The sequence below is a fragment of the Carlito syrichta genome, unplaced genomic scaffold, assembly GCF_000164805.1.
Source record: "Carlito syrichta isolate Samal-C Ts95f unplaced genomic scaffold, Tarsius_syrichta-2.0.1 Scaffold302850, whole genome shotgun sequence".
In the NCBI taxonomy this organism is placed as follows: domain Eukaryota; kingdom Metazoa; phylum Chordata; class Mammalia; order Primates; family Tarsiidae; genus Carlito; species Carlito syrichta.
Genome location: NW_007246946.1, coordinates 47,380 through 59,880, shown reverse-complemented (window position 1 = coordinate 59,880; position 12,501 = coordinate 47,380). Strand labels below are relative to the sequence as shown.

At 45.0% G+C, this 12,501-nt stretch overlaps 1 protein-coding gene across 2 annotated transcripts; it reads right to left on the bottom strand.

Annotated features, from left to right (window-relative positions):
- Nucleotides 1-1,179: 1,179 nt before the first annotated feature.
- Nucleotides 1,180-12,259, bottom strand: MRPS11 (mitochondrial ribosomal protein S11). Of its 2 annotated transcripts, XM_008057183.1 has the most exons (6): nt 12,168-12,259; nt 11,931-12,041; nt 6,561-6,659; nt 3,428-3,557; nt 2,117-2,182; nt 1,180-1,571 (listed from the first exon to the last, which is right to left on the bottom strand). In XM_008057183.1, the coding sequence occupies exons 1-6, from the start codon at nt 12,230-12,232 to the stop codon at nt 1,464-1,466; spliced, it is 579 nt and encodes a 192-aa protein (XP_008055374.1). In that variant the 5' UTR covers nt 12,233-12,259; the 3' UTR covers nt 1,180-1,463. The 2 variants fall into 2 exon arrangements, with proteins under 2 accessions (XP_008055374.1, XP_021567562.1); XM_021711887.1 differs by lacking the exon at nt 6,561-6,659.
- Between the last annotated feature and the right edge of the window lie 242 nt (nt 12,260-12,501).

Genomic DNA, 12,501 nt, shown 5'->3' with positions numbered 1-12,501 from the left:
CACTGAGTTCTAAGATCACAGGGCTTAGCTGGCAAGGAACCGAAGGAAAATGCCCTGGTGTCTTTCCTTCTGGTCAGCAGGCCCTTCCTGTACGCCTCTGGGAGGAACAGGGCTTTTGTGTGCCTGACCATCCTTTTCATTTAGCTTTTAGTGACACTCTCACCCTTGGCCTTCTGTCTGTGGAAGAAGGGTCTCTATTGCCATGTTTCTAGAGCCCTCACCTTTGGCTTCTGAGCTGTATCCAGGAACCCCAGGGCCTCAAGTGAGGAGCAGTCCTGCCTGTGGGTCCTGAGTGGTGCCTACCTGTCAGCACTACCCGGTTCCACACCAACATGCTTTCTGTACTTCTTGATTTGGGTTCCACGGAAGCCCTTCCTGTCACCCAATCTATTTTCTAGAGAATTCTCTATTTTAACAACTCTACTATCCCCACTTTAGGGCCACTCCCTCTTTAGTGTTGGGATTGCCGAAGCCCAAGGAGCATATATAATAAAACGCAGTCTCCAACCTTTTTGGCATCAGGGATTGGTTTCGTGGAAGACAATTTTTCCACAGATTGGTGGAAGGGAATGGATTGGGGAATCATCAGGCATTATTTTCTCCTAAGGAGCATGCAACCTAGATCCCTCACATGCGCGGTTTACAATAGGGAGGCACTCCTGCAAGAATATAATGTTATCACTATTCTGACAGGAGGCGGAGCTCCACTTGCCAGCTGCTTACCTCCTGTTGTATGGTCCAGTTCCTAACAGGCCACGAACTGGTACCAGTCCATGGCCTAAGGGTTGGGGACCCTGGTATAAAAAATGACTTCAGTGTGGGGGATATCTGATTGTCCACATGTAAAAGATCCTGCACTGTTAGGGGTTAGTTTCAAACATGCGCACAAGGGTGAAAGCTTCTATCAGAATGCAGAGGTAGGTGGCAGAGAGCTTTCAATTGGGGGCCAAATTACAAGTCATTAATAAGAACAGTTACTATGATGGGCTCTAGAAACCTTGGTTAAAGAGCTACAAAAGAAATAACTGAAACCAAAGAAGGCGTCTGGTAAATAGCTTCCAGCAGCTCACGTTTGCACTTAACCTGTCCATCTAGGGTCTCACTTCAATCACACTCTCTTTTTCAGTAGGAAGTAGGTCTTACTTTTTGTAACTCTGAACGCAAAAAACTCAAAATAACGACAGATAATAAAGATATTCTTTTATTTCTCAGAGTAGTGGTTGGAGCTTGGGTCATAGCTGCCCCTGCGGCTCCCCTCATGTCTAAGCGAGGCAAAGCCCACTTCTGGGGACACTCATTTCTAGTTGGAGGCGCGAGCAAACACTACTGTGCAAGGAGTAAACCTCCCCCTTACTGCCTGAAGGATCTCCAACAGTCGTGTTCTGGAGAGGGCTCTGACAGTGAACTTTCTAGAAGGTCCACATGAGATTTGTGGTCAGGTTCAAGTGCAGGCTTCCTTTCCATCACAGCCTCCGAGCCTTCCTGGGGCGGCAGCCGTTGTGTGGGATGGGGGTGTTGTCTGTGATGGAGATCACTTCCAGGCCCCCCATGGTTAGTCCCTTGATGGCAGACTGGAAGGAGCAGAAGGAAGAGCAGAATGGCACAGTCTCAGAAACAATGAGCCAGCATCTCCAGACAGGACTCCGAGAAGGGTGAGGCAATGTAGGGAAGGGAGGCTGCGGGAGGCCAGCTGGCTTTGATACCTCAATCCTATTCTATTCTCACTAAGATCTCCATCCAAACCCCTTGATCAAGTTCTCAACACTGCCTTCCTCTCAGATCGCACCTGCACTTTCTACCTAGTGTTTTACAATCTGAGAACCAAGACTCCTTGTGGGCCCTGGCATACCTTCTGTATCACACTTCTGTAGTTTTATATAAGCAGTTTCGTCTGCCTGGAATGTCCTCCTTCCCGTTCGCTTCCCCTCCAATACCTCACCGTTGCAAAGTCACAGAGCTGTCCCCTCTTTGGGGAAGCTAGCTAGATTATAGGAACAACAGAAAGACACTTCAAGCCGTCCCGGGAATCCACTAAGAATTCTATACTCTGCTCTCAAGCCCCAATTTCTCTAACTACAGAAGAAAACACATACGTTGGAGAATCATGGTCACTTACCAAGCGCCCTGGCCCCAGGCCTTTCACCACAACTCGGACGTGGGTCACACCCTTCCCTGTAGCTTTCTGGAGAGAAGCAGCAAGTGGTCAGTGCCCCATAGGACTAACGCATCCAGACTAGTATACCATCTCCTGAAGCAAGAGGCTTACGAGCTCTGGGAAAGGGCACCACAGAAACGGGTGACAGAAGACAAGGAGGCAGGCGGAGGGCCGCAGTGGAGGACGGACACCAGCAGTGGCCACAGAACCAAGTCACAGAATTGAAGTGACTGTGATCCCTCTAGCCCAGGAGAGCACTGCCACCTAATGGAGATCGCTAGACATCACTCGGGCTTTTCTCAGGTGGGCAAATGCAGAATTTCAGACCATGAAGTGCCACCGTGGACTGCAAGGTTGAACCTGATACCCACTTAAAAAGTGTTATCATTTAAAATCTTTAGAGTTAAAATTTTCTTTCTTGGTTTAAAGGCAGTTCATTCCAAAAAGGGAAAATACACAGAAGTCACTCATGACTCACCGAGCAGAAGCCAACTGTAAACACTGACGTTATTTCTTTTAATTGTATATGATCTGTCCATTGTCTGGCATTTACAGCATTTTGATTTTTGATGATAATTAATATACAGCAATCAATATTTTTAGGTGTCTTCCTTTGTTTGAAGGTCAAGGTTTTCCTTCAGGAAATACATTTGGCCTGGCAGAGTATGAACATTTGCAAGGCCTGTGCTACAGTAGAAAGTATGTGGGTTTGGTCTCAGACCGATCGGTTTTAAACCAGGGATGAAACTGGCTCTGAGCAAGTCAGACACTCCGAGTCTCAACTGGCTCTTGGAAAGATGGGCAATACTGAGAGTCCTTTGAAGAATCACGATAATGAAGGTAAAGTGGCACATAGTAGATGCTCAATAAATACACCAACAGCAGCACACTGTCAATTTGCTTCTAGAGAGGTCTGCAACAGTTATGATACTGTATGAGAGTGCTCACCATACCACATCCTCTGCAAATAGACTATTATACCTTCCTCTGCCACTAGTTTCTAAATCGAGGGGGTGTGGTTCTTAAGGCTTCAGGATTCTGGTTCTTACCTTCTAGAATTCTCCTAGAATGAGCCAATAAGTGCTTCACCTCTAATGAAGCCAAGAGAAAGAAAAAAAGGGAAGCCTTTTGACATAAACCTCTTCAAACCACTTCCAATGTCATGGCACCTAGCAAGGGGAATGGCTGGTTTAATGAAAATTCTCCACACGGTGCTCAGCCATGCAGAAAGCGAACGCACCACAGTGTGAAGTAGAAACAACACACACTTACCGTGGCTGCGGCGATGCCTGCTGTCTGTGCTGCGATGCCCGTGCCCTTCTTGGCATTTCGAAATCCCTCTGTGCCACAGGATGTACGGGCAAGAGGCTGGTTAGTGGCAGAGACCACCTGGATCTGTGTACTGGGAGAAACAGGGAGGCACACAGGATATAACTGTTGCTGGGGAAGTGAGAGAGAAGAGAAAAAGAAATGCAGCTGCTTCCACTTGAAGCTTATTGGATGGATGGGGATTGTTTTTGTGTTTTTAAGAGACAGGGCTTGCTCTGTCACCCAGGCTGGAGTGCGGTGAGATGAATGTGTTTTGAATTCCTATAGGAAGTGTCAGGAAAGGCGAGAACCTCCTCTGAACCTAATAAAAAATGGACATATCATGCCATGTAGAGCGCTCCATAACCTGAGGGTGGGTAAGCGTCATCCAGAAAAGCATAGCGTGTTTTTCTCCTAGTGTCGTTCCTGTAGCCAGTAACTACATTAGCTGTGATGCCCTTGCCTGGCCTTTTTTTCCTATGAAATGAGATGTTTCACATCAGGTAATTTAAAAAAAGACTTTATTAGGGAAAGTTTCAAATATACACAAAAGTGAACAGAATAACATGAACTCCCAGACCCATCAGCCAACTTCAAAAATTAGCAACTCACATGCAATTCAGTTTCACCTATAAACCCTGTTCCTACTCCCCTCACCAAGAATTATTTTGAAGCAAATCCCAGACCTAACCTACCATTTCATATGTAAATATTTCAGTATATAGCTCTAAAAGATAAGACTCTTCATTTGTTTTTTATTTATTTTTTGAGTGGGAGTCTCACTCTATCACCCAGGTTGGCGTGGACTGGCATGCTCACAGCTACTGCAGCTGCAATCCTTCTGCCTCACCCTCCCGAGTAGCTGGAACTACAGGTGTGTGCCACCACACCTGGCTAACTTTTTTTATTTTTATTGTAGAGACGAAGTCTCACCAAGTTGCCCAGGCTGGTCTCAAACCCCTGGGGCTCTAGTAATCCTCTTGCCTCCACCTCCCAAAGTGCTGGGATTACAGATGTGGGCCATTGTACCCAGCCAGGGCTCTTTAAAAAACTCTTAGCCATTATTTAAAAAGTTAGCAATATTACCATATCGGATAGTTTTGATGCTTATGACACTCTGTTCCATAATCAAAAATTATTTTACATAAGTGAAACATTTTTCTCAATCACCTCTAACTTGAACAAGTTAAATGACTAAGAATGACTTTAAGAAACATGCTTTCCATTCCCCCTTTGGTCATTGTCCCCTTATGTTCTGGTTTGGAGAGCTCCCCGAGTGCTCAAAGAAGAGGGAAATAACCTGCTGGGTCAGCCCTGGTCTTGGGCCAGCTGCTTGTTGGTCTGGTTGTGGCTCTGCTACTTCTCCCTACCAGGGCTTCTAGGGTTTTCTACACGAAATAGAAGCATAAGATAATTGCTTGCCTGAGATAGCCTAAACAGTGGTATTGAGAGTAGACCATAGACATTTAAAAAAACTGCAGAACTGGGCATGGTGGCACATGCTTGTAATTTAGCACTTTGGGAGGCCAAGGTGGGAGGATCGCTAGAGCCCAGAAGTTCGAGACCAGCCTGAACAACACAATGAGACCCCATATCTTAAAAAAATAAATACATACATACATACATACATACACACATATATATATGAGGTCCGTCAATTAAGATTGCAAACTCATCCTAGGAAAAGTGCTACATACCTCATTGCTGACTATCACTATGGTCACCTTTGAAGTGCTCTCCTTGGGAAGCTATGTACCCACGCCAGAGCCTAGTCCACTCATCAAAGCAATTTTGGAACTCTTTTCCTGGAATGGCCATCAGCGCTGTCATCATATTACCCTTGATGTCCTGAATGCTGTCAAATGTCTTCCTTTCAATACTTCCTTAATCTTTGGGTAAAGAAGAAAGTCATTGGAAGCCAGATCAAGAGAGTAGGGAAGGTGTTCCAATAGTTATTTGTACAGTGCTGCCAACATAAGTGCATGGTTCCAAGTTCACAAACTTAATTGTCACACTGCAATAGATAACAATGGCAGCTCTGATGGCCACTCCAGAAAGAGTTCCAAAACTGCTTTGATGGGTGGACTAGATGATGGCATCAGTGCATAGCTTCCCAAGGGATTACTTTGAAGGTGACCGTAGTGATATTCAGCAATGAGGTATGGCACACCTTTTCCAGGATGGTTCGCACACTTAATTGTCAGATCTCATGTATGTGTATGTATGTATGTGGAGGCATAAATATATATATATATAAATATATATAAAATGCAGAGAGCTAACCCATGTCCGTATTAGCCTGAGAAAGGAAGAAAAAGATATCCAGTTGCTCTCATTTTATTTGTTGAGTGCTGAAATGAATCCTACAGCATTTAATCTGTGCCACACACTCTAGTCCATGACTAAAATCCTCTCTTGTGCTGTTCTCTAAACTGCTTGGTGGGCAGGCTGTAACCAAACATGGATCCCGTTCCCAAGTAGGGGCTGACCTGCAGAGTTATCACTAACACCAGTAGTGCTTTCGGTACCAACACATGGTTGGGAATGCCCCTGGCACCTGTTAGGAAGCCACACAAGAACACCAGTCTCATCACTTTAAACTTACCATTTGCATTTAGCCCTACAAGGCTGGAGTGCAGTGGCACGCTCATGGCTTTAAAGGAACAGCACCTGGAGCCTTACATTCTGGTTAGTTTATTAACAAATCACGTACTTGTAAATCATCTTTCTTCTTATTTATATATCATCTGTCTCCTACTCCCAATTACTCAGTAGCACTTAATCAATACTTTCATGGTGGGACTTCCTGCCCCTAATATACCCTTTCCAACCCTTGAGCAAAACCAGAAAGCACTATTTCCAAGGAAATCAAACAGACCCTGTGATATGATAAGCCCAACCTATTTCACATGTTCATGAAGCTTGAATACACTTTATAAAGGCAGTGGGTAGCTTCCCTAGACAAGAAGCGAGCCTGAGGACCTCCACACGAGCATCCTGATTTCTACTCCAGGGGTATCCAGAGCTAACCTTAATGTCCCCCGTGAAGCAGAAAGTCACCCACACTACACCTGCTCAGGTGCTTTCCCCCACTTACTTGTTGTAGGACGCTTTAATGTGTGCAATGGGGATCTCCTCAAATTTCTTTTCTGCCCACCTCAATGGGCTCTCCTCTCCTGGCATGGGAGGGTAAATGCTGCAATTAGAAGGAACAGTTCATTTAAAATGGTACTGGTTTTTTTTTTAATTCAAAGAAATAGAGAACATGATTTTAAAGAATCAAATAGTACAGATGAACCCATAATGAAAAACAAGCCTCTGCCCTCCTGGGGTAGCTGCCCCCACCATTTCTTTTTGCTCCTTCTGGTGCTACCGCCATATTTGTGCCTATTGTGCTTATAAGGCTATTTCTTGGCTTGTCGGTATTAGACCCATCTAGTGACTTTCTATCTTTTTTTAAGAGATGGGGTCTCACTATGTTGCCCAGGTTGATCTTGAACTTCTGGACTTAAGCAATCCTCCTGCCTCACCCTCCTGAATAATTGGGACTACAGGTGTGCAGCACCATGCCCGCTCTTCTAGTGACTTTCTGCTGTAAGACAAAAATATTTCCACTCATACTCCCCATATTCCTTGTCCCTGCTAGTATAATCATATCACTATTTTCATGTCCTCCATAAGTGCCTTCTGCAATTAAAAAAATCTAGTCAAACCTCTCTCTCTTTTTTTTTTTTGAGTTGGGGGTCTCACTTGTAGCCTAGGCTGGAGTGCAGTGGCATGATTATGGCTCAGCACAGCCTTGACCTCCTGGGCTCAGGGGATCCTTCCACCTCAGCCTCCTAAGTAACTTGGACTGTAGGCATGCATCACTATACCTGGCTAATTTTTTTTATTTTTTATTTTTTGCAGAGACGAGGTCTCACTATATTGCTTAGGCTGGTCTCCAACTCCTGGGTTCAGGAATCCTCCCACCTCAACCTCCCAAAGTGCTGGGATTTCTGGTATGTGCCACCATGCCAGGCCTTGTTTTCTTGTTTCATGGACTATAGATAATATTTTGTCTCTACTTTTTAAAAAATGAGGCACAATATCATAATATCATTACTATAAAAAATCCAGTATCCTTTAGAATAGATAGTAGACTTTATCTGTAAAGGGCCAGATGGTAAATATTAAAAGCTTTGCTGGTCAAGAGGTCTCTGTCCCAATTATTACACTCGGATGCTATATCACAAAAACAGCCACAGACAACAGTAAATTGGCAGGTGTGACTACGTTCCAATAAAACTTTATTTATAAAACAGGTAACTAGCCAGATTGGGCCCATGGGCTGTGGTTTGCCAACCCCTACCCTAGACTAGTAGTTCTCAATGCAGGCTGAACATCAGTAACCTGGAAAGCACCCAGATGCCGAAGCTACACCCCAGACCTCTGAGTGGGGGTCTGGGAATTTGGTTTTCAAATGTCCCTGGAGACTCAGATATAAACTCAGGGTTGAGAACACACTGTGTTGTGTTCAAGACATTCTACTGCCTTAGACCAAGCTGTTCTCTGGCTTTCTCTAGATAAGTACTCTTTATTTTCAGATGGAGAAAATTAGGTACAAATAGGGGAATAGGGTTAGCAAGGAAAGCCAAGCCCTTGGACCTAGAGATGTCTCAGTCTGGAGCTGTGCTCATCAAGCTGTGCTTTTTAAAATTCCAACACACACAATTGTTCTTCAACATCTGAGATGGAATGAACCTGCTGTTCCACTAGGTCTACACACACATCATATTCATATTTGGATCTCCCACACCTTTCTGAAATACAATGGATTTCATTTTAGAAAATATACTATAATCTGAATACCATTCTTCCTGCAGTCCTACCTGCTTTCCCAGAGATATTTAAAAAACAACAACAAAAGCACAGTGGTATTAGATTACAAGTATATTCTTTCCTGTGGGCTTGATCTTAGAAATGATTTAGAACCTTGGCAGGTTGTTCACTTATCAGTTTACATGCCAAAATGAAAAGCGGATGTGTCTCTTAGATGATGCTAATGTTTAAAAGATGGTCATTTCCCCATTGATAATTTCTCCTATCAATTTAGAGGTCAGAAAACACAAGTCTACTAAGATCCGAAAGTAACCAATGCCCTTTATATAGAGCAAGGTTTGGAACTGGGAAGGATTTGGAGTTTGAACCATTTAGTTGAAGACACACAAGATCAGGTCTTTAAACCTTCCAGGTCCGATGTACAAACCAAGTGGCTTACCCCAAGCAAGTCGAAAGGGAAAGACAAAGCTTTCTGGCACTGGTCTGCTGCCTCATCACAGACCCATCCTCACAGCAGGGAAATGTTGAGTCAACCCATTTTCTAATTGCTGCCAGAGATGATTTTAAAAATGCAAATAAATGCAGAGATCACAGCTTCCAGCTTAACTTCTCTTAATGTGACTCCTGTTATATCATTGCTGATTTCAGTAAGATTCTCCCATCCCCCTGGCTTGTTTCTCGACCTCCTTTCCTTTACTGCTCATGTATCTTCCCTCTACGTTGGCTACTTACTCTCATGGTCATACCTAGCACTTGTCATTACAAATACCTACAACCCCATCATAACCTTGTTTCAAGCACCACACTCTGGCCACCACCTCCTAGTGCATCCACTTGCTCTCTCTACCACCCTCATCCCACGAGGACCTACAATCCACTTTTCCCGCTAGCTTTCCACCATCCCTCACTCTCCTCATGGGCTCACTTCTCTTCTCACCCAAACTAAATCCCGTGGCCAACGATGATAATTACTCCCTTGCACATACCCTCAGCTCTCTGCCTGCTTTTACTTCACTGTATGCTCCTGACAAACTCCTAGCCCTGGGTAAATCCATCTCTCCAGCCACTCAGAGCCTGTGCACACACCTGCACAACTGGCTAGAGAAAAGTACACAGCCAAGTTGGTCTCTCTACATCAGGGCTTCTCAACCTGGGCACTACTGACATTTGGGGCAAGATAATTCTTTGCTGTGGGAGGCCGTGAATTGTGAGGTTTTAGCAGCATCCCTGGCCTCTACCCGGTAGATACTGTCCCCTAAGTTGTAACAACCAAAGAAGTCTTTAGATATTGCTAAAAGTACCCTGGGATCCAAAATGCTCCCAGCTGAGAAGCACTGCTCTGTTTTAATGACTCTAGCATCAAGTGGGCCCTCAGCCCCATCTGGCAATCATACGGCACATGCCCAGTTCAGTTATCCTCTCATTCTCCTAAGGACTCTCTTATACCTTCTTTTGTCTCCTCAAACCTCCATCCCTTTCCTGCTTCCTCAGTGCCAGCTGCTGACCTCTACAGAGAAATAGAAGCAATCAAAATTTCTTCCAGCTCTGACTACCAAACATCTGTGCCCACTGTCTTTGCCATCTCTCCTGTTACAATGCTCCACTTGCGTATCAGCCCCTCAAGGTCATCACTCCATCAATGTTCCCACTCTGGTATCACTGGTTTTTTTCCCCCTCTACTGCATCATTCTCAACAGCAAAACATACTTCTCTATTCCCCTACCACTCTGCCCAAAATGCTAATCCAACCAACTCCACATTACTAAATCCAATGAGCAATTCTGTCACTGACCTATTGACCTATCACATCAACATTTGACACAGCTGGTCTCCCCATCTTGAACCATATTAAAAAACAGAATAGCTCTCCTGGTTCTCTTACTACCTCTGGGAAATTCCTTATCTCTTTTGCTGGTTCTTCATCTCTCAAATCTCTAAATGTCAGGGTGCTCTAAGGTTCAGTCTTTGGACCTCTTCTCATCTACATGTAGTTTGTTGATAATCTTGTCATCTTGTGTGTGTGTGTTATCTAGAGACAGGGTTTCACTCTGTCACCCAGGCTGCAGCCTTGAACTCCTAGGCTCAGTGATCCTCCTGCCTCAGCCTCCCAAGTAGCAGGGACTACAGGTGCATGTCACCACACTTGGCTAATTTTGCTATTTTTTTTTTGGTAGAGACAGGGTCTTGCTTTGTTGCCCAGGCTGGTCTTGAATTCCTGGCCTCAAATGATCTTCCCACTTCAGCCTCCCAAAGTGCAAGGATTACAGGTGTGAGCCACCATGCCCAGTCCCATTGTGTGGTTTTAAAGAAATATTATCTATATGACAATGTCTCCCAAATGTATATTTCTAGCTCATGTGTCCTGAACTCTATTTCTAATAGTCTACACTGTATCTCCACTTGGATGCGAATAAAGCACCTCAAGCTTAACTACCCAAATCCAAACTCCCACAGTCCTCCCATCTTAATAAATGTCAATTTTATCTTTCCAGTCATTTAAGTCCCCAACCCTCAAGCCAGACCACTACCAGTCTATGGCCTGTTATGAACTGGGCTGCACAGAAGGAGGTGAGTGGCAAGTGAGAGAGAGCAAAGCTTCATCTGTATTCACAACCACTCCCCAGTGCTTGCGTTAACACCTGAGTTCTGCCTCCTGTTAGACCACTAGTAGTATTAGATTCTCATAGGAGTACAAACCTTACTGTGAGCTGTGCATATGAGGGATCTAGGTTGTGCCCTCGTTATGAGATCTAATGTCTGATGATCTGTGGTGGAGCTGAAGTGGTGATGCTAGTGCTGGGGAGTGGCTGCAAATACAGATTAATATTAGTAGTGAGGTTTGGCGGCATAGAGACCATAATAAATTAATTGCTTGCAGACTCATATTGAAACCCTATCAGTACGTGGCAACCGAGTTGATGTATTTCAATTGTACCACTGCATCTGGTGGTAGGCTTTAAGTCAGAACCTGACACTTATTTTACTCCGTGTATGGCCCACCGTTATTTTATTTACCACTTCTGTCTGCGCCTCTTTCCCACACTATACACTTGTCTCAGTCACAGTTCTGGTAAGCCCACATGCTAACCCTAGCCAAAATAAGTAAAAACTAAACATCACTAGGGAACTTCTTTGAAAAGGGGTAAAGACCCAATGATAAGACAGCAGAAGACTCTGAGACTGCCAACAAAAAGAAAGTAGCATTTAAAAGAAAATACCAAGAGTCCTATTTAAATTTCAGGTTCATTGCAACAGGTGATTCACATTCTCCAAGTCCAAGTGCATGACGATTTGTTCCCCAGCTATTGCCCCTTCCCATTTTGCGTGGGAGGCAGGAAAGGTTGTTAATCTGCCACGATATCCACCTTAAAAGAGAGCGGATCTATATTATGCACATATGACACTCATTCATTCAACAAATGCTCACTGCATATCTACTTTGTGCCAGGGTTCATCTCATTTGATTCTCAGAATAACTTCTCTCAGCATTATCTCCATTTTTAGATGAGAAAGCGGAGGCTCAGAGATTGAGTTGCATAAGGTCCCAGAGATGGCAAGTGAGCTGGAAATTCACTGGTTCTGACTCCGGAGGGTGGCAGGCAGGAGTCTCGGGGTCTCCCGAGGTCTGGACCTACGTGGTGCTCACCTGAAGGCGCTGCGGCTCGGAGCTGCAGCCTTCTCTTCAACTTCCTGCTTGGCCGCCGCGTCCTGGAGCTCGCCAGCGCCCGTACGGACGGTTCGGGCCTCGGCTACGACCCTGCAAGAAAGAAAAGCTCGGTAAGGGCCACGGCCTAAAGGTCACTAAGGCCTGAGGGGCTTATGGTACACGGCAGAAGTGTAGTCCCGGAGGTGGCTGTGGGTTCGAGGGGGCGGTTATTGTTACCGGGTTGCCCGTGGCCAAGTCTGGGACCGCAGAAGCCAAGACCCAGCATTTCTTACTACCTGCATGACTAAGTTTGGCCCTAGTTAGCTCTCGTCGGTAGCGTAGTCGTAGCTGGACCTGCGCCAGTACCAAGAGTGCCTGCGGGGGAGCAGACAGAAGGTAAAGTCATCTGCTTGCTCTTAATAAGGCCCACTAAATATTTTCATTACCATTTATATTCTCAATAAAACTTTCGTTGCGGGTTGTCCTGGGAATTATCTCCCCTTTTTAGTACTCTGAGATCTTCAGTCACCCCTCCATATTGGAATGGTTCGTTCTAGTGTCTCCGGGGGAC